This window comes from Callithrix jacchus, chromosome 13 (assembly GCF_049354715.1).
Source record: "Callithrix jacchus isolate 240 chromosome 13, calJac240_pri, whole genome shotgun sequence".
Taxonomy (NCBI): Eukaryota; Metazoa; Chordata; class Mammalia; order Primates; family Cebidae; genus Callithrix; species Callithrix jacchus.
The window spans coordinates 14,724,703-14,746,748 of record NC_133514.1 but is presented as its reverse complement, the minus strand read 5'-3'; the positions used below and the strand labels follow the sequence as shown (position 1 = coordinate 14,746,748).

General features: G+C 44.4%; 1 protein-coding gene and 1 long non-coding RNA gene across 5 annotated transcripts in view; one reads left to right on the top strand and one right to left on the bottom strand.

The window, feature by feature from the left end:
• ADRA1A (adrenoceptor alpha 1A) overlaps positions 1-13,864 on the bottom strand; it is a 108,717-nt gene extending 94,853 nt beyond the window's left edge. For all 4 annotated transcript variants that reach the window (XM_078347198.1, XM_008979083.5, XM_017963673.4 and 1 more), the window contains exons 1-2: positions 13,549-13,864; positions 10,428-11,984 (exon numbers count right to left, since the gene is read on the bottom strand). In XM_078347198.1, the coding sequence (XP_078203324.1) occupies positions 10,428-11,310 (883 nt within the window). In that variant the 5' untranslated portion in view covers positions 11,311-11,984; positions 13,549-13,864. The remainder of the gene's footprint in view (positions 1-10,427; positions 11,985-13,548) is intronic.
• The window catches only part of LOC103787448 (uncharacterized), a 265,763-nt gene that overhangs the window by 40,373 nt on the left and 203,344 nt on the right, over positions 1-22,046 (top strand). The window lies entirely within an intron of this gene.

Here is a 22,046-nt window from a genome sequence, read left to right as displayed (position 1 = left end):
CAACCATTTCAAAATAAATACAGTGAGGTATAATCTAGCAAAATATAAACCCGAATTCCAGGTAGATTACAAATAATGCTCTAAAAGAATGAGGAGGAAATAGACTCACATTGTGAAGGTCTCTCTGAGCATCCCTGAGAAGGCACGTTCCATGAAAAAGCAAATGAAAATATTTGACTATGTAAAAATTTTAAATGTCCTAATATTTGTAAAAAACCATAAAACAACAGAATGCAAATAGCCAAGTGGAAAAGATAGTTTTAAGTATGTATAAGGATTATACTATTTAAAAATACTCCTCCTCTTTGTTGCTTTCTCAGTAAAGCTCTTTCTGCCATCTACTTGCCTTTGCTATTCCATAGAAGGTAGAAAAAAGGAGGGAGTGCCCCCTCTAGCCAGAAAAAGGAAGAGGAAAGACTTCTCTGTCTTCCCTGAGGGACTGTGAGAAATGTAGGGAAGAGGGTAGGAGAACGAGACAGTGGGCATTTGTTCTGAGCTCTCTCTCTCTCAACAAGAATGGTAGGAATGCCTAAAGATTGGCTGGGCACAGTGGTGCACTTCTGTAGTTCCAGTAACTCAGGAGGCTGAGAAGAGAGGATCACTTGATCTCAGGGGTTCTAGGCTGCAGTGAGCCATGATTGTGCCACTGCAGTCCAGCCTAGGTGAAAGAGCAAGATCCTGCCTGTAACAAAAAAATGCCTGAAGTTAAAGACAGAGGCAGAGGTTCTTTCTCCCCTTCTCCATTCTTGGAATGTCAGTTCCTTACACAAGAGCCGCCATACCTGTGAATGTGGCAGCCAGTGTGGTGAGGCAGAGAATGTGGTGTGGAAGGAACCCACTGGGCTCTCTGTACCCTGAGACTGGAATGGAAACATTGTTGAGAATTTGGTGCAGGAGGTTGTCAAAGTTATTCACAGGGCTGTAGGGGCAAAGTGACTCCCTGGCTAACAGCAGCAGACCCTGTGTCACTGGCACCAAGAACCAATGGAGTCACAGTCAAACCCTCTCTGACTACCATGAGGTTTGTGAGCCCCTAGGCCTGGTCAATACGTTAGAGAGCAGATCTGAAATGCTCTGTGCTGTGGTCTGAATGTCTGTACCCTGCCAAAATTCCTGTATTGGAATCCTAGCACCCAGTATGATGATATAAGGAAATGGGGCCTTTGAGAGGTGAGGCAGAAAGAGGCCCTAGGGAGATGCCTCACTCCTGCCACCAAGTGAGCACACAGCCAGAAGGTGCTATCCATGAAGCAGAAGGTAGGCCTTCTTCAGACACTAAATCTTTTGGCACCTTGAGCTCAGACTTCCAGCCTCCAGGACTGTGGAAAACAAATTCCTGTTGTTTATAAACCCCCGGTTGATGGCATTTTGTTATAGCAGCCTGAATGGACGAAGACACCAAGCCATCCAAAAGAGACTGAATATGCAAAGATGATGCATAAGTTACTGGATTTGAATAAGCTTACTAGATTTAACTAAAAGTGTGTGTGCGTGCATGTTTGCGTGTGTGCATGTGTTTGTGCGTGCGTGTGTGTGGGGGCCATGTGTGTATGTGTGCATGTGAATGCATGGATAGGTGTATTTCCATGGAAGTCTGTAGAAAAGATCACATCAAATTTTGGAAAATAAGCTACATTTCCTTGGCCTATCTGAATATAGTGTGAGAAGACTGGCAACCCAGGATTTATGATAAGCAGGAAATTATTTATCTAAATGTATTAAATGAGCTTACCAATTAAAAAAGACAGAAACACTGCTGTATCAAAAGTGGCCAAAAAGCACAGATAGGCAGTTTCAGAAGAGGAGAAATATAAGTGACTGATAAAAACAGAAAAAGAAATGTTCAAATGAGAACACATGGATGCAGGGAGGGGTACATCACACACTGGGGCCTCTTGGGGGTTGGGGGTCAAGGAGAAGGAGAGCATTAGGACAAATGCCTAATGCATGTGGGGCTTAAAACTTAGATGATGGGTTGATGGGTGCAGCAAACCACCATGGCACATGTATACCTATGTAACGAACCTGCATGTTCTGCACGTGTATCCAAGAACTTAAAGGAAAAATAAAAAAGAAATGTTCAAATAGTGAAGAAATACAAAGCGGAAAAATGAAAAGCCAACTAGGCAAGTGTCAAACTGGCAAACCAAATCGCAGGGCTAAAATATAGTAAACTTGTTAGACAAAGAAAATGCCTTAGAAAACTGTTTTCACATCCACCGTGAAACCATGAGGTGACAGAAGACAGCAATGACTTTGTTACTAAGTGACTAAGGATTATTACTCCATCCAAGTAATAACTCACCTGTCTATAGAGTGACTTGAAAGAGTCAGCTATTGTTCAAAGCATTGTTAGGGCTCATTGTTGACGTCTTCTGAGCCTGCAGCACATTCTTTTGAAAATGATGGTAAATCTTCATTGACAGATCATGTCTTGTGGAAAGAGCCAAAATTAATTTAAAGCCAAGTACGGTTACGCTATTTCTGATCATGAGGAAGGTTTTCTCATAAATCTAAGCTCTGAAGGCAGTGACAAAAGAGGCATTCCAGAACGATGTGGCAGCTCACGGAAATAAGTTTTTTAAATGGCACAGTAGAAGAATTGCACTTGGCAGAATTCAGCTCCCCTGTCCTGCGTAAAGGTCTCCCAACTGGTCTATCCACAATCTTCTTTTCACTAAGGCTTTGATATTTTGAAATGCTGTATAAACTCAATCATGTCATTCCTGCTTGTCTTTGGATAAAAACACAAACTTGTATAAATGGCTATAAAGCCTTGTTTAGTCTGGTTCTTCTCTTTCCAACTTGACTGGAAACAAGTTATCTCTTGGCCTCTTGTTTCTGGCCACAGTGGCCTTCTAGAAAGCCATTATGAGCATTAAGCCAGCCCCACTAGAGTCTTTGCGCGTTGTCTTCTCTCCTTCCCCATTTTTGCCACAAACACCTACTCATTCAATAGATCTGGGCTCAATAGTCAAGCCCTCCTTCCCAGCAAGACCTTTCTAGCCTCCCAGTCCAGCACCACCCTTAGCCACAGGACGTATTTTCAAGGCATCATTTATGTTCCCTTCATTGTTCTGTACACAGTTTTTGATAACGTTTTTTGGCTCTCTGATTAATGTCTGTCTCCTTCTGGAGATTAGAAGCCTGCAGGGAGGCCGGAACCCCAGCTGGTTTTACTTGGTGCATTGCATGAAGCCTGGCATGTGGGAAGTTCTCAGCATAAATGACGGATGGGAAAGAAAAGTAATTTGGCACACTTGGGATGTCAGTGATCTGCAAGAGGACTACCACGATCTGCCCTCCTTGCATGCACCTGCTGCTCTCCCACCAAGAGATGAGTCCGTCTGGCTTTTCCTTGAACTTCAGCTGGTCCCCTGACTTGCTGTGCCTGCAGAATGAAACAGCAGTGGTGCTGGGCCAGATGTGAGCTTAGCTCTTCAACGGCCTCACAGCTTCTGCCTTGGCTTTCTTGGGGGAGAACTGCCATGCTATATGAAAGGTGGTTTTGGCCATGGAGGGAAGAGAGACCACCAAGACTCATGGCCAGCTTCAACTGCCAGGCAAGCTGGGTGCTGACTGACTTCTGCCCACAGAATTGTGAGACATAGACGGTTGTTGCTTTAAGCCACAACCTTTTGGGATGGTTTGTGGTATAGTAAGGTATCTGAAACACTGGCTTCTTATCTTAAAATAAATTCTAGCCAGGTGTGGTGGCTCATGCCTATAATCCCAATGCTGTGGGAGGCTATAAGAAAAGGATCGCTTGAGCCTAGGAGCTCAAGGCCAGTCTGGACAACATAGCAAGACCCCATCTCTATAAAAATAAAATATAAAAGTTAGCCAGGCATGGTGGTGCATGCCTGTAGTTCCAGTTACTCAGGAGGCTGAGGTGGAAGGATCACTTGAGTTCAAGGCTGCAGTGAGCTATGATTACCACTGCACTCCAGTCTGGGTGAAAGAATAAGATCCTGTCACTAAGAATATAAATAAATAAAATAAATCCTAATGGCATTAGTTTCTCTTCACAGCACTATCTCTAAGAGATAAACCTTTTCCATGAGAGCCAGGGGCCTGCTCCCATTATACCTGTAGTGAAGCAAGCCTCAACCCCTGGTTATCTTGGGCATCCACAGAAGGTTTGCAGTTATCCTATGTCATTGTATGTACTTGTCCTTTTACCTTGTCATTTTTCATATAGCATCATTCAAAACTTTCTTAGGTATCTAATTGTTCAGATGTTCTGCTCCATTAGGGCAGGTATTTATGTGTCTTTATCTCCAGTGATTCTATAGCTTCCTGGCGTACAGTAGATGCTCACTGAAATTTTGCTGAATGAATGAATGAGTGAATGAATCATTCTCTGCCTCAATACCTCCATTTGATAAATCCCCTGCCGGCTCTGCCCTTCCCAAACATCCAATCTTAAAACATTCTCCTGCCCCATCAATGTGCTGCCTTCTGTTCATTTATAAACATAATTCTCAAATATTCTGTGTCTGTGTAAGCCACATCTCAGCCCAATACTGCCTCTTTTGATTCAGTGGCAATAGGAATCAAAGGCTTAGGTCCTATAATAACACTGGATTTTGTGTTTAACTCAGATAACATATCCAGAATTCAGACGTATAACTATGATTTCTGTGAATGTTGCCTGCTCCATCTTCTTTCCAGTGCTTCCTATTTCTCAGAAGGCCAAGGACATCCACCCCTCATGGCAACACCTGTGTGTTGACATACATCAGTAATGGTCTGTGAATCATTTGAATTCTGGAAAGATGAACGTTCATTGCCATTTGCTCTGTGGTGGGCACTATGCTGGGCAGCTGACCTATAGGACACCCCCTGTTATAGAAAGAGAAGCCTAGGTTTAGCTCTCAGGCCAACAGTTTCTCCAGTCAGCAGCACACTGCCTCTGGAACTACTGGGCTCTAGACAATGGGATGAAATCAACAAAGATGATCCCCAGACTTCAGGTGCTGGAGCTTCCTGGGAAGCAGAGTCCTCATCCTTCCTTCTTTTTTGTGTGTCGAAGGCTAACATCCTCATAGTCTTTCTACTCATCTCCATGACCAAAATTTGCTTTTTGAAAGGATTTGCTCCCAAGTATAAATGACCCCTAGCCACCTCACATTAGAAATGACTGCTAACAAAACAACCTTTCATGGGACTTCCCTCCTTTGAAGGGGTTCTGAATTTCAACCAAACATTTAGGATGCAAAAAGGGAAGAAGACTAGCAAGATTTAGACTTGGAAATAGGCAAGACAGATTCCTCCCAACACTCATGCTATTCAATGCAGCAAGCAACCCAGCCTTAGTAGGGGGGAAGCTTGGGGAAAAGGGAATGTGAGACTTACAATATACAGGAAGGACCTTCACAATCAAATAGCCTACCCACCTGGGTTTCCTGGGTCAGTGCCTATTAAACATGGGTGTTTCACTTCTCAGCTGTGCTTAGCACACTCATCCCTGCTTTGGTTTTAGTTTTTAATCCCTTTTCTCTCCTGCAGCCTAGTGCAGACCGACAGGCTCTTCTTTCTAAAACAGTACATCATATTTAAGAATGTCCCTTGTGTATAATAATATGATAGTATATTTATTCTTCTGTTCACATTTTGCATGAAAATCATACTTAAGACGGTTAATAAAAAAAACGCATAACATCTAGTTGATGACCCAGCAGAAATTGTGCCATCTTCTTTAAGTCTCAGCTCTGTCAATGGCCATGCTTGTAGAAGCTTCTCAGTGACCACCAGACAGTTCACTGCTATACTCCTTAGCACTGTGTAATAATGTCACTCAGAGCGCCATCCTGAGCACCATGTAATATCACTCCGAGCACCAATCTCACAGACTTGCATTAATTGTTGACAAATTGTCTCCTTAACTAGACTGTGAGGCCCTTGAGGGCACTGTACTTTACTCGTCTTTTTTATTCTGTGTAGCTCAGAGCCTCGTGCTTATTGCACAGGCGGTACATTCTAAATCATCTCTTACTCAATTTGTGTCAGGAGGAAATCGGGGAGCACAGATTGACAGGCTTAGGAATGCTTTGCACACCTGAGCAGCTACTCAGACCCTGTGAACTGTATGTTCTCTACTTCCCTCCTGTCATATCACGTATCACCTTTTTTTTTTTTTTTTTTTTTTTGCTCACTGCAACATCTGTCTCCTGGATTCAAGTGATTCTCCAGCCTCAGCCTACCAAGTAGCTGGGATTACAGGCATGGACCACCATGCCCAGCTAATGTTTGTGTTTTTAGTAGAGATGAGGTTTCACCATGTTGGCCAGACTGGTCTCAAACTGCTGACCCCAAGCGATCCACCTGCTCTGTCTCCCAAAGTGCTGGGATTACAGGCATGAGCCACCATGTCTGGCACCTTACTAGGATTTAAAGGAAGCAAACTGATTCTGAGGGCTCCTACTTCTCTCCACCACAACATCTTCTCCTCCAGGCTGCTGACTCCCTGGGAGAGCAGATCCAAGAGTGGGCTATGAGTAGACAGAGTGTCCACCTCCCCTAGATGACTCCAGAACCCAGGCTGTTGTTTCTCATCTCCCTGCAGAGCTCAGTCACCACCCAGACTCCAAAATCCCAGGCCACCCATCGTCACCCTGGCTCTTTCTACCACCTGGCTATGGATGCTCCCTAACGTGACCAAGTCTGTGTTTCTTCACAAACACGTTCTCGGAGACTCTTAGTCAGTCCTCAGCAATGCCTTCAGTATCCCTCAGCTACTTAGCTGTTAGAGAGAAACACACAACCCTCCTGAGTGCTCTACTTTAGTGTTATGACCATAAATCGCAAATAGGCCTTGGGACTTCCCAGTGCCTCCACTAAACTTCCATACTGTGTTTACTCTCCCACTCTAAAAGATGAATCCTTCACACCTTCTCTGCTGCACGAACTGCCATCACTTCCCATTCCCGCCTCACTCTTAGCTGATGATCTCCCTTCATATTTCACTGAGGACATAAACATACCCTGAAGAGATCACTCTCTCTCTCCCTCCATCTACATACCTCGGGGCTCACGCACTTTGCTTTCATTGTCACTTCCCAGTGCTTCCCTTGGGCACTGAATCCAATCTCCTCTCTTGCCTATCTCATCAGTGCCTCTCTATTTCACCATTCCCATCAGAATGCAAATATCATATCCCCACTTCCCACCATTGAAAACTCTCTACACCCCTCCAGCTACACCACATTTCCTAGCTCCACTGTCTAGCTAAACTTTTCACAAGAGTTGTCTATTTTCTCTGTTCCCACTTTTTTCATCCTTTGTTCTTTCTAGAAAGTATGCAATCAGGCTTTTGGTTCCATCATGCCCCTGGAGCTGTGAGCCTCACAAAACTTCCTCCTATCACTAAAGACCTTCTTACTGCCAAATCCAGTGTTGCCTCCCAGTCCTCTTCTAATCTGACCTCTCAGCTGCGTGTGCCACAGTTGATTACTCCTGCGTTGTAGGACATCACACTTTCCTGATTTTTCTTTTCCCTGACTACTCCTTTGCAATCTTGTTTGCTGGTTGTTTCTCCTCTTTTTCCTGATTCCCAAGTATCAGAATTCCCCGGAGGCTCCGTTCTTATCTTTCTTTCCTCTTTTTATCTTCTTTCTAAGCTCCAAATCTATGTACTAACTCCCTACTTAGCATGGCTACTTCTGTGTCTATTGACTGCTTCTCAACACAGTGTATACAAAACAAAGGCTCCTACTTCTCACTCCCTCCAGCTCCTGGTAACCCTGTAACTCTTAGTAAAATGCATTACTATTTACTCAGCTGTTCAGGCCCTAAACCTCCCTTTTTCTCCCACCATTGTCCAAACGCATCAACTCTACCTTTAAAATAAGTGCTGAATCTGATCACTTCTTACCACCTCTACCTGTCCCACCTGAGTCCAAGATGTCACTACCTCTGTCCCCTCAATGCCTTTTAACTAGTCTCTGCTTCTGCTCTTGTCCCCAGACAGCTCATTTTCCCTCCAACAACCAGAATGATCCTTTAAAAATACAAATGAGACCAGCCACTCACCTGCTAAACACCCCTGAATGGCTTTCCATCACAATTAAAATAATATGCAAATTTTACTTTTGCCTAAAATACCCCACATGACTTTGGTGTTGTCTACCTCCCCAATCTCTTCTTGAACTTCACTGCCCCCTCCCTGTCTGTAGTTGAGCCGTACTGGCCTCCGTGATCTTCACTGAACAGGTCAGGCTGTTTTCCATCTCTGTACTCACTGTTCCCTCTGCCCAGGAAGCTCTTCTTCCTAGATCTTGCAAGCTTTGCTCTTCAGTCCAGTCAGGACTCTGCTCAAATATCACCTCTTTAGACAGAATTTTCCTCACTAACCACTAAGGCAGGCCCTCATTGTCTTTGTCACTTTCTAGCTTCTCATCCTGTCAAATTTTTGATAGTACTTGCTGATCTTTGATTTTTCAGGATACATTCACTGGCTTATGGCCATCCTTTCCAAATGCTAACTTCTCACTGGCAAGAACTTTTCTGCCCTGTCATCCAAAGTGCCTAGAACGAAGGGTCCACAAATACTTGTTGAGCGAGTAGATGTGTGAATCAGTGTGCAAAGGGGCTCAGGTAAAGAGTGTAATTTCTATAATTTCAAAGTTGTGATGTATTTCCAGGAGCAGAGTAAGTGATACTGACAGGCAGGCGCAGTGGAAGGCCAGGTGTTGGATTAGGAGGGCCCCTCTGGCAGCCCAGAACAGACATTTCTGCAATGATAGAAATGACCTGTATTTCTGCTGTCTAAAACAGTAGTCACTGGCCACATGTGGCTATTGAGCACTTGAGAGGTGGTCAGTGGGACTGAGGAATTGAGGAACTGAGTATTAATTTTATTTAATTTTAACTCACATTTAAATAACTATCCAGGGCTGGTGGTCATGGTATTAGAACCTGAAGAATCCCTTCCCACGACCTGTGATTGCAGGATAATTCTGCATACCTCACTGAGTTGTTGAGAAGACTGATGAAATAAAAAACTTGGGAGAATGTCTGGAACATAAACGGTACAAAAAAAAATAGTTGCTATCATTCCACAGAGTTGCAAATGAAAGTACTTGAAGTACATGTCGTTTAAACTAGGCTGTAAAGCACTTGAAATGGACTTTTATTTATTTATTTTTTTAAATTATTATTATTTTTTTTGAGATGGAGTTTCGCTCTTGTTACCCAGGCTGGAGTGCAATGGCGCGATCTCGGCTCACTGCAACCTCCGCCCCCTGGGTTCAGGCAATTCTCCTGCCTCAGCCTCCTGAGTAGCTGGGATTACAGGCACGCGCCACCGTGCCCAGCTAATTTTTTGTAATTTTTAGTAGAGACGGGGTTTCACCATGTTGACCAGGATCGTCTCGATCTGTTGACCTCGTGATCCACCCGCCTCGGCCTCCCAGAGTGCTGGGATTACAGGCTTGAGCCACCACGCCCGGCCTGAAATGGACTTTTATTAATGCTTACCATGATGTTTTGTTTTTTTAGAGTTTGTGGATAATCGATGTTCGGGTCTATATTTGAGCTTACAAGCTAAAAATAGCACACAACCATATTGGGATTTCATCGAAGGAGACAGAGTACTCTTCCAAGTGGATCAGCTGTGGATACTTTTAACGAGCTAATGAACTTTGATGACAGCTAGTTTAGCATCTGCAAAAATTGGATTTGTAACATGTGTACTGTATTATTTTCAAACAGTATCATCTGCAACTTCCTGGATGATTTTGGATAAGAGAAGTGTTTGTTTTAATACTTACTATTAAAATTAAAAAATAAGTACTTATTGGAAACAAGATTAATTATTAAGGCTTAAATTGGTTTAGACATAAAATCACTTTTCCTTAGTGGCTCACCATAATCACTTCCATGCTGAATCCAGAAACTAAAATTAGCACAGATATAGCATATAAACAGACCATTAAACCCTTATGAATAACCTAATGCAATAATAAAATCACACATTTGTCCCAAATAAGCATGGTACTTATATTCAGGCCAAGAGAATTTGCATTCTGTAGCAGAGTGAAAATGGCATTCCACCCTCAGCCTAAGCACTTGCTGGAGACTCTGAGAATAGAGAGAGCAAATGCATTTAAATTAAACACGTGCTTATAGGCATAAAAGGCGTAAAGAAAAGTTGACATTCTTATTAAAGAGACCAATTAATCTGCATCAGTTGGAAGGCACTTTACAGTTGAAAAAGTGCTCTAGGCCCTAATATAAATGAGACTGGACTAGAAAGAGAATGAAAATTCACATTTCAACAGGGGAAACTTGTCTAATTGCCCTAGAGCTGTGCTGTTTGAAATGCTAATCCTTCCTCTTCCATCCCGGACTGGGAGTTTGGGGTACGAGAACGGGAGGAGGGTGAAGACCCCCAAATGCTAAAGTGAGGGGTGGTCAAGACTTACCAATGGGCATCACTAAGAAAAAAGGCAGCCAGCAGAGGACGAAGCAGCCCACCACGATGCCCAGCGTTTTGGCCGCTTTCTTCTCCCGGGAGAACTTGAGGAGCCTCACCGAGAAGTGCGTCTTGGTCTTGGCACTGGGCACCCCGCTGCCTCCTGCCGGGGCGTTTTTCCGATGGATGCGGAGCGTCACTTGCTCCGAGTCCGACTTGTCGGTCTTGAGGCCGGACTTGAGGCCCCGGCTCTCCCTCTTGGCCACCACGTAGACGCGGCAGTACATGACCAGGATGATGGCCAGCGGCAGGTAGAAGGAGCCCAGCGCTGAGAAGAGCACGTAGCCCGGCTCCTCATTGATCTGACAGATGGTCTCGTCCTCGGGGGCCGGCTGCCTCCAGCCGAACAGGGGCCCAATGGAGATGACCAGGGAGAGTGCCCAGACGCAGAGCAGAGCCATGAGACCCCTCCTCTGGGTGACGATGGTGGGGTAGCGCAGCGGGTAGCTCACGCCGATGTAGCGGTCAATGGAGATGATGCAGAGCCCCATGATGGACGCGGTGCAGCACAGCACGTCCACCGCCGCCCAGATGTTGCAGAAGACCCTGCCGAAGGCCCAATAGCCTAGGACCTCGAAGATGGCAGAGAAGGGCAGCACCGTGGAAGTGAGCAGGAGGTCAGCCACCGCCAGGTTGACGATGTAGTAGTGAGTGACTGAGTGCAGGTGTCGGTGACAGGCCACTGAGAGGATCACTAGGATGTTCCCCAGCACCCCAAAAAGAATGAGGCCTCCCAAGATCACCCCGAGCAGAATGGCCTTGGAAATGTTCACCGGTGCCTGCGGTTGGGTGCAGTTGGAGCTGTCGGAAGCATTTCCGGAGAGAAACACCATGGTCCCAGCCGGGGCCCGGAGAGGTCCGGCTCTCCAGGGCCACCCCCGGGCGGGCGCGGAGGAGGGAGCGCGGGAGCGGGGAATCAAAAGGTCTCGGCTGAAGGGAGCCCTGCCAGCTGGGTTTGGCTGGGGGTGGGAGCGTGCGCGCGGGTGGGAAGCAACCCTGGCCAGCCCTGGGAACCCTCAGAAGGCCACAAGAAGGGGCAGGGCATGAAAGGCGACATGGCCAGGGGCGCGCGGGGTGGCCGGGAACCCTTTCCACCTGCTGGTCTGGCCTGATCCGGGACTCTGACTTCCTCCCTACCCGAGGCTGGGTGCGACGATACAGAAGACTCCGTGCAACAAGCAATCCAAGAATTACGAGACTGAGAGTCTGCTTTTCCGCACTGTCTGACTCGTCCTGGTTGGGGGAAGATTCAGCATTTTGCACATAATTCGGAATTCAAAACTCCAGTGCCAGTCTCCCCAGCAAACCAAAGGATCAGCCGTCGACGCTCAAAGGCAGGGAGGGATGGCATCTGGGCGCCGCTCCCGGCCTGCAGTTATCTACATTTTGAGCTGCCCCATCGAGGGCTCTTGCTCGCTGCAGCTTCTAGGCGCGCGGGGCAAGGGACGTGGATATGAAATATGTGCCGAGACCCAGGCGGCCGTGGGCATCGTTTGACCACATCCACCTGAAAGAGCGCAAAGAGAAAGGCGGGCTGTGAGCTATGCGCCCCAGGGAGAGGGGCCGTGCTCAGGTCGACGGGCTGCGAGACGCCAGCCGGGCGCAGGGCTGGGTCTGTGGTTCACAGGCCGCTTAGCCCCGCTGCGGAGGAGGTGACTCCAGAGCGCATCTCGTGCCCACACCACTGGGAACCTGCCTCGCGCGCTCAACCGCGTCACCTCTGCCGGAGTTCAGGATCCGAAGCGACAAACAAAAACAAATCCTACAAACCCCAGGCTCCAGCGCTTAAAGGCTGGGTTGTGTGCGTCGGTACCGCGAAATGAAAATCCCAGAAGCCACAGAGGGGCAATTGCAGCTGCGAGTGTGTCTCACCCATTTAGCCAGGGAATTCCGAGGATGTGCTCGGTGTCCATTAGAACAGGTTGCCTCGCAGTCACCTGGAGGGGGCGGCCTGGGAGAGGGAACCGCTGCGACCCAGGGACCGCAGGGCCAGGACCACGCGCACGCTCACGCCAGTGGAATTCTCACTCGGGTGTGCAGGGTGCGTCGGTGTGTCCACCAGCCAAGCAGTCCTGAGAGCCAGGTCCCGAGCAAAGCTGGGAGAGACCAGAGCGCTGAACGCGACCCAGGTCTGTCCATGATGCCTTTGCAATCCTCACCGTTGGCCACCCCGAAGGCCTCCAGCTGCCAGCCGCAGCAGGACTGCCAGGGGATGTGGGGGGAGGACGTTCCTCCGCAGAGGGAGCTTTGCAAGGGACAGTCACTGCGGATTTTGCAGGCTTAAACATTAAGCTGGCATGCCAGCAGGTAGGGGCCGCCTTGGATTTTCTGGTCTGGGGGCCACCATCTACACAAGAAACCCGGGTTTCCACAACTGCGAACCGACCGCAGGCACTCGGCGGGCGTGAGAAAGTGCCCACCTTGCCTTCTGGGATTGGGCCCTGAGGCGGGACCTAGGGCAAAAAGACTCTTGTTAAAATTCCAAGTTCTCCGGGCCAGGTGGCTCACGCCTGTAATCCCACCACTTTGGGAGGCCGAGGTGGGCGGATCACAAGGTCAGGAGTTCGAGACTAGCCTGGCCAACATGGTGAAACCCCCGTCTCCAGTAAAAATACAAAAAATTAGCCGGGTGTGGTGGCACGCGCCTGTAATCCCAGCTACTTGGGAGGCTGAGGCAGGAGAATCGCTTGAACCTGGGAAGGCAGAGATTGCAGTGAGCCGAGAGCGTGCCACTGCACTCCTGCTTGGTCGACAGAGTGAGACTCTGTCTCAAATAAATAAATTAATTAAAAATGCAAGTTCAAGATCTCACAGGTGGTATTAAAAATGTGCCATTGCAGAAACCCTTTTCCTCCTACCTCGGTGATCAACACAGGGTTAAAAGGACACTTGTTAAGTAGAAGGCAACTTCGCAGAATGTGTAAGGGAATCGGAGGTGGTGGGGGGCCGGTATAAAATCTAGTGGAAAAAGCGGGAGGCTCTGGGAAAAGTGGGGGTTCGTCTCTCCAGACGGTGGGGGAGGTCTACCCTCACCCACTCGGCCCTGCGGGACGCCGGCCCCGTGCACTCACCTTGAAGCGCCGCTGCAGAACACCCGCTCACGCGCTGGGGAGGCGGACCCGGCTTCGGTCCCGGGAACTGCCTGCCTGCTCTTCTCTGGAGGCGGAGAGGGGACCCGTCTCTCGGAGGAACCAAATCCTCGTTCTTTTGCACCCGCTGACTCACCCCTCCACCACCAATGTCTGTAAGCTCCTGGTCCTCTGTCACTTTACCTGCATTTTTTAAAAAAAGAGTCAAAATAGGAAAAGAAAAAAAAAAATACAGATAAGCGATAACTCTACAATCACCCTGTTAATATTCAGCTCCCCAACACCAGAAAAGAATGGCAAGGAACTTTGCAGCTCTCGCTGACGTAACACAGGCAGTAGCCCAGCTAGTACCGTAATCTCCTGCTGCTACCGTATTACTCTAAGGCAACAGGCATAAGTGCTTCTACAGCTGTAATGTTTTCCTCCTTCCTAGAGGGGGTTGGGTTCTAACATTTCTTTAAAAAGATTGTGTGTGTGTGTGTGTGTGTGCGCGCGCGCGCGAATGTGTAGAGTCATTTGTAGTAAATAACTTCTTTAAATGGTCTGATTTTAAAAATAAAGAAAAATTAACACCCTTGGTAGATATTGCTTTGTGGATGGTGTGTTCAAAAGAAATGTGCTACAAAGTAACTTTGAACAGCTTGATTTGATTAACATTTGGCCTAGGCTTTGTTAAAAATCAAGAAGCATATTAAGAATATTGTTATTCCAAATATGCAAGTACATTATAAAGTATTTTAAATAGCAAGTAAAATCAGATAAATTTGATAAATCTGATTGTAATGAAATTATATTTTCAGGAAGATAAAGTAAACGTATCTTAGCCTTATTTAATATGATCCACTTCTAATTTCTTTAGAAAAATGAATTTTAAGAGAATTATGGCCACAGAGTTTAGTATTTTTTAAATGCCACACATTCTTTTCCAATTTTCTTGAGAAAATGATATCCTTTCAGGAATGTTTCTTCTCTTTAATTCATTACTAGCTGGAATATGAAAAGCTGGCACCACCATTCTTACTACCTTTTCCCTGTAAATTCCATACTTTGTTTACCTTATGACTGAACAAAAAGTTATTTATGTTTCAGGATATTGGAAACATATAAAAATTTTTCTCACTCTGATTCCCACCACCGAAGTCATCTCCTTTCATCTTTATTGATTCAGACAAAGTTGAATGTTCTTATTTACTAGGTCTCCTTAAACTTAGGAACAAAGAGATAACTTTAAGCAGTGGTGTACACTTGAATTCCCTCCTGTGAACAAAATTGTATTAAAATGATTAACATTTCCAGGTAAGATAATGTTTGGGAGACTCTTTTATAGCAATAAATCTCAAAATGCTTCAGAGGAATGCCCATGAGAGGGTCAGGGAGTCCTATGTTATTGAAGACCTAATATTTATGTTTCTTTCTCTATTGTATACAAAATCCTCCACTGCTGCCTCACACCTATAGGATAGAACTCACACCTAACACATTTGATTTGAATTTATTATTTTTTGAGGTGGAGTCTTGCTCTGTTGCCCAGACTGTTGTGCAGTGGTGTGATCTCAGCTCACTGCAATCTCTGCCTCAGCCTCCCAAAGTTCTGGGATTACAGTTGTGAACCACCACGCCCAGCTGAATTTAATATTTTTTGAAACTGAATTTTGTGCCATAGGAGGAGCAGCCTGGTTGAGCAGACAGCTCCCCCTCTGATTACTAAGTCACCTGCTCTCTCTGAGATTCAATCCCCTTAGGAGGAAGCTCGACCTCAATTCCCTGCACTTCTAGTACTTCATCATCAAATATGTATATATAATGTCTGTGCTTCAGAAATCCCATCCATCAGAAGGATATACACTATTTAGTTTCATATTCATTAACCTGGTGCCATGAATGCAAATACTTCATTAAGATGTGTTCCACGGTAGATAAGGGAAGTAGTGTTATCAGCAAGAAAAGCAACTGAGGGCTGGGCACAGTGGCTCATGCCTGTAATCCCGGTATTTTGGGAGGCTGAGGTGGGCGGATCATGAGGTCAAGAGATCGAGACCATCCTGGCCAACATAGTGAAACCCCGTCTCTATTAAAATATAAAAAACAGCTGGGCGTGGTGGCACGTATGTGTAGTCCCAGCTACTCAGGAGGCTGCGAGGCAGGAGAATTGCTTGAACCCGGGAGGCAGAGGTTGCTGTGAGCCGAGATCGAGCCAGTGTACTCCAGTCTGGCTCCTGGCAACAGAGCGAGACTCTGTCTTAAAAAAAAACAACAACTGAAAGTTGCTCAGCTCTGCAAGGTCAAAATTACAAAGGTCTTTGTAACTCCCAGTCCCCATTTTCCAACAGTTAAGAACACACATAATCCACCCCTGCACCCACCTCTAACAATTAACTAGTTGATGCCAAGATAGGGAAGAGCAGCTCTTCATGCTGCTAGCAGGTAGGTCTTTCAAAGCTGCTTCTCAGCCTTTGACCATCAATCTTTGCAAAACGAACTCTCAGAACCAATTTTTCAGTCACCTACCATTGATTCACAAACAGGAAACTATCCATCTGTTGGTTACTCTTTAAGAAATGGTTGACATGGACATCCCAGGAGGTGTCTGATTTGGACACACGGGTAGCTGAAGTGAAGAGTAGTATGCTCTGGGGTCTTGGAGATGCTATTCTGATCCTCCTGTGAGACCATGGCAAAACCTTGGTTTCCTAATTTTTAAAGGGAGATAATGAACCCCCACAAGGTTGTTATTAGGGTTGAAAGAAATTATCTTTCTCTAAAACTCAGCTCATAACGCTCACTAACTCTATTGTTAATCTTATTAACTCCCTTTCTGCTCATTTTATGCGTTAATTCATAGTGAAATATATTTGTGGTCCACGAACACTGGTAAATTTAGCTGGAGGTTGTGCTAAGTGTCTTGAGGGTTACACTTGCGCCAAATGGTGTAGTCAGAATGACCCAACATAGCTGAATTGGGAGAGCTGGCCCTAATCACTGGCTACATCTTTTCTTCCCACTTTCCCCCTTATCCTGTGTCTTAAGGGGCCATGCAAAAGTGTGCGAACACTCAGCCTATATATCCAGAAAGCTGCCTTCTTGGCCTTGGGCCTTGAGGTGCACACACTTGTGATATTGTCTGCCCAGAGAGGATGGTCCTGAAAGTGATTGTGTGGCCATCTGGGGCAAGGGATCTGAGTCCCAGGGCATGGTCTAGAAGGGAGGGCACAGGTTCCAGGTGGGCATATCGCATTAGTCTTATGGCCAAAAGGAGTCAAATCTGGGCTTCTAAAGCCTGAAACCCTAGCCAGGGATGTTTCTTGTCTTTATCTGAGGGTGATACTCTGAAGACTTCAGGTGTGATGGAAACTGAAGGATCCCCTGAAGGATCCCCTGAAGGAGTGGTGGTGGAAAGACTCATAAAATGATATTGCTTGATTTAGGATTTGTGGAATCAACAGGATTGAGATTTGCAGATAAAAGTGAGGAAGGTGAACCATTAGCAGTCGCATTTTAGAGTGATGTGTGTGCGCATGTGTGCAGGAACGCTAGAGGAATGAGTCTGATTGGAGAAGCGCTGAGCAATCAACACACACCTATGCGTTGACTGGCAGGACTTTCTTTTTCTTTTTCTTTTTGAGACGAGGTTTCGCTCTTGTTGCCCAGGCTGGAGAGCAATGGCACGATCTGAGGTCACCACAACCTCTGCCTCCCAGGTTAAAGTGATTATCCTGCTCAGCCTCCTGAGTAGCTGGGATTACAGGCATACACCACATGCCTGGCTAATTTTTTGTATTTTTGGTAGAGACGGGATTTCTCCATGTTGGTAAGGCTGGTCTCGAACTCCCAACCTCAGGTGATCTGCCCAGATTGGCAGGACTTTCTTAGTGACCAGTCAGGAAGTCCACAAGGGTGGTAAGCTTAGGGGTTTAAAAAATAATCTGTCTATCATTCTCTTAGAAAACAATACACAATGAAAGTAGGAGCAGTGTTCTGGAATTTATGATTACAAACGACAGAATAGAAGACTTAATATTAGTATCTACCCCAAAGACCTGGCTTTTCAACTAATTCTCCTAAGGCTTAAGACGTTAAAGAGGGAATAAAATGAAAAATATTTCTCAGAAAGATATTGATGCACTATCGAGTCACAGTCCTCCAAAGAAGGATTGTGTTCTAATCCTTTATTGAACTGAGAACACTGCACAGCCCACAGACACTGCTGAGGGATCTCTTTGGTGAGATAATAATTCTTTCTTGGGCATCATTTGTCCAAATTCTCATCGTCCAGAGAAAATAACATAATCCAAGTTTTGCGAGTCACACCACTCCCCATCCCTCCATTGTGGGAATATCATGGTAGGAATATGGGGTCAAGTCGGCCTATAGCTGATCAGCAAATGATTCCTTTAAAAAATAAGACTTTGTTCTTGCATAGCAAATCTGAGCTGACACATATCAATCAAATTCTCGCAATATGTTTGTCAATATTATGTGGAAATGGAAGTAAAAGAAAGTCAGTATGTGTACCAAGTGCAGACACATGTTTACTTCATCTTTATTTGTTGATGGGCTGTTACAGGCATATTAAAATGCTTATTGACTTGTATTTAATTATAAAATTTGTGCTCATAATAGCACATTTGGAAAAGTCAGAAATGTATGAAAATAAAAGTTATCTGTAACCCTGCCACTGGAAAGATAGCCACTGTTAAATATTTGTCATATTTTCTCATTTTTTGCTAATGTTTATCAATTATATACCTGGAAAAATACATATACACACATATACATCAGGAAATATTTTATGTACATGTATATTTTATATATTATACATTGTATACAGTATATAAAATAGGGTGATCATACTTTACCTATAGTTATATATCTTACTTTTCCACTTACATTATTTCATGAACTCATTCTATTATTACATTTATACCAAAACATGATTTATAAGAGATCCATAGTGATTCTATTCTATGTATATGCCATTGTCTGAATGTTTGTGTTCTCCCCAAAATTCATATGTTGGAACCTGACTTCCGAGGTGATGGTGTTAGGAGGTGGGGTTTTCGTGAGGTGATTAGATCATGAGGGTTCTACCCTCAGGGATGGAATTAGTGCCTGTGTACAAGAGGGACCCTCTTTGCCCTTCTGTTGTGTGAGAACACGTAGAAGGCAACATCTAGGAGGAATTGGCCCTTGCCTAGCACCAAATTTCTGGCCTTTTGATCTTGGACTTCTCAGCCTCCAGAGGAATACATTTCTTTAATTAATAAATTATCCAGTCTAAGGTATTTTGTTATAGCAGCCAGAACAGACTAAGACACTTTATGTTATCATAAACTAAATATTTAAATTTTCAGGCTTTAAAAAAATTTCTTATCTATAACTTGAACCGTGATAAATACTCTTATCTATTTATTACTTTAAGTCCTGGGATACATGTGCAGAATGTGCAAGTTTGTTACATAGGTATACATGTGCCATGGTGGTTTGCTGCACCTGTCAACCCGTCATCCAGGTTTAGGCCCTGCATGCATTGGGTGTTTGTCCTAACACTCTCCCTCCCCTTGTGCCCCACCCCGACAGACCCCATTGTGTATTGTTCCCCTCCTTGTGTCCATGCATTCTCATTGTTCAACTCCCGCTTATGAGAAAGGACATGCACTGTTTGGTTTTCTGTTCCTTTGTTAGGTTCTGAGAATGATGACTTCCAGCTTCATTCATGTCCCTGCAAAGGACATGAACTCATTCTTTTTTATGGTTGCATAGTATTATATGGTGTATATGTGCCACATTGATAAATACTCTTATATATAACATTGTACTCTAAATTTTCCTTAAGATTAATTTTTCTTATGATTAATTTCTATTCAAAATTAGAATAACAACAATTATGAACATTTAAGAGGTTATAATAGATATTGCCCCCTAGAAAGGTCTTATAAATGTAAATGTAAAATGTAAACTCCCAACAAGAGTACATAACAGAACCTGTTTTGTTTTTTAACTTATTTATTGTTTGTCTCTTGCCAACGTGGACTATTTATAATAAACTAGACTGCATGGGGAGAAATGCCAGATATAGGTGAAGGGGAGGAAGGCAGCAAATCACACTGCCATGTGTGTACCTATGCAATTATCTTGCATGTTCTTCACATGTACCCCCAAACCTAAAATGCAATAAAAAAATTTAAAAAAATGAACTAGACAAATACATAAATATGTGTAAATAAACCTTAGCCAACTTGATAAGTAAAAAAATCTTATTTTTTGTATTCTTTAATTATGATTTTAGTTTTATACATGTATTTGGCATTCATGTTTCTGTTAGCCAGGTGATATGGTTTGGCTCTGTGTCGCCACCCAAATCTCATCTTGAATTCTAATCCCCAGGTATCAAGGGGGAGACGTGGTGGGAGGAGATTGGATCATGGGGATGGGTTCCCCCATGCTGTTCTTGTGATAGTGAGGGAGTTCTCATGAGATCTGATGGCTTTAAAAATGACACTTTCTCCTGCACTCCCTCTCTCTCCTGCTACTCTGTGAAAAAGGTGCCTTGCTTTCCCTTCATCTTTCATCCTGATTGTAAGTTTTCTGAGGCCTCTCCAACCATGCAGAACTGAGTCAATTAAACTTCTTTTGTTTATAAATTACCCAGTCTTAGTGTGAAAACGCATTAATACACCAGGATTTGGTCAGAAACTGTAGTTGTTTCATGCAGGAAGGATTTAATACAGGGAATCAGGAGCTTATAATATTTCTAGGTTAAACTGGGAAACAGACTAGAGAAAGCTACTGTTAGCTTCCGGGAATTCTGAAGTGCAGGTGTATCAGGAAACCATGCTGGTGATTTCAGATGCCTGAAGCCTGAAGCACCAGTGGTGTGCAGGTCACCCAGGAGCTCCTGGGAGAACCTTACCTCTACTGTTGGCTGAAGTCTTCATCCTTGCACAGCACTGTTACCGGGTGAGAAATGCCTTCTGCTTCTCTTCCACTTTCCAAAATCTCACAAAATTCCTCTCATTGGTGAATTGTGACCTAGAATCCTGATGGCATGGATTATTCTAGCCTTTGAAATGCAGAGAAGAGCATAGAAAGGAAAAAAATGAGCCTGAGTGGATAATAGACAATTTGGTATAATGTCTATTACCCATTTTGATATTGGTATTTTCCTCTTTTATCTTATCGATTTGTAAGAACGCCTTATATATTATGGTGGTCTTGAAAACATGCCATTTGATCTGCTGTGAGGAGCAAAATTGACTTAGTTTGTCTTACAGTTTGCTCTTCTGGATCCATTCCCGTATTCATGCCACATTTTCTATAGGCTGTTCTTAACCAATGGCAAAGCAGGGCAAAGGTTCTAATGCAGGCTCATTACTGTAATATATGGCATTTCTTGAATTGGTGAATTTGTCTCAGGTCAGCTAAAGCTTTCTTATAACTGTGCAATAGTCTGACACTTTTCTTTCCCTTCTTTTTCAGAGGGTGTCAACTTGGATCATAGTCTTGAGGCACTCCTTATCTTTTTGAGTCAAATAACCTCATTCCTTTACAAATTACCCCACCTCAGGTATGTCTTTACTAGCAGCGTGACAGTTAGTCTGTTCTCATGCTGCTAATAAAGACATACCTGAGACTGGGTAATTTATAAAGGAAAGAAGTTTAATTGACTCAGAGTTGCACATGGCTGGGGATGCCTCATAATCATGGCTGAAAGCAAATGAGAAGCAAGGTCAACATCTTACATGGTGGTAGGAAAGAGAGCTTGTGCAGAGGAATTCCCCTTTATAAAACAATCAGATCTCATGAGACTCATTCACCACGATGAGAACAGCATGGGAAAGGCCCTCCCCTGTGATTCAATTACCTCCCACCAGGTCCTTCCCATGACATGTGGGAATTATGGGAGCTACAATTCAAGATGAGATTTGGGTGGGGGCACAGCCAAACCAGATCACTTTCCCAGCTCCCTTCCTCCTTGTCTTTACAAGCACTTCCCAGTGAATCTCTTGTATGATGAAATCTTATCTTGGTGTATGCTTCTTGGAGGGCCAAATGTATACATTAAAGATATTAGCACTTCATGATATTTGTTACCATCTCTTCTTGTAGACATTTAAAAGAAAAATGTCATGAATTTATATGAAGAGAGAGGGTCTCCATATAAGTTCTTCCATAATCAGTATATAAAGTACCGTATTATTTATACCTGGGTAACCTGTTAGCTTCATTTTGTGCAGATTTTATAGAATTTGACTTATCAGTCATTTTTCTCTGTGATCAGGATGATTGGCCTCATGAAAGAACCTATAGGGGCTTCCTTGCTTCTCTCAGAGAATTTTCCTAAAATTAACCTACATGAAGAAGATAAGAATTTGTACCAGCTTTTAAAGTTCTCTCCTTCTGAAATGAAAAGATTAAGTTTTGACAAGGAGCAGCCCTTCAATTTTCTGGCTGAAGATCAACAGATAATAACACTATTACTT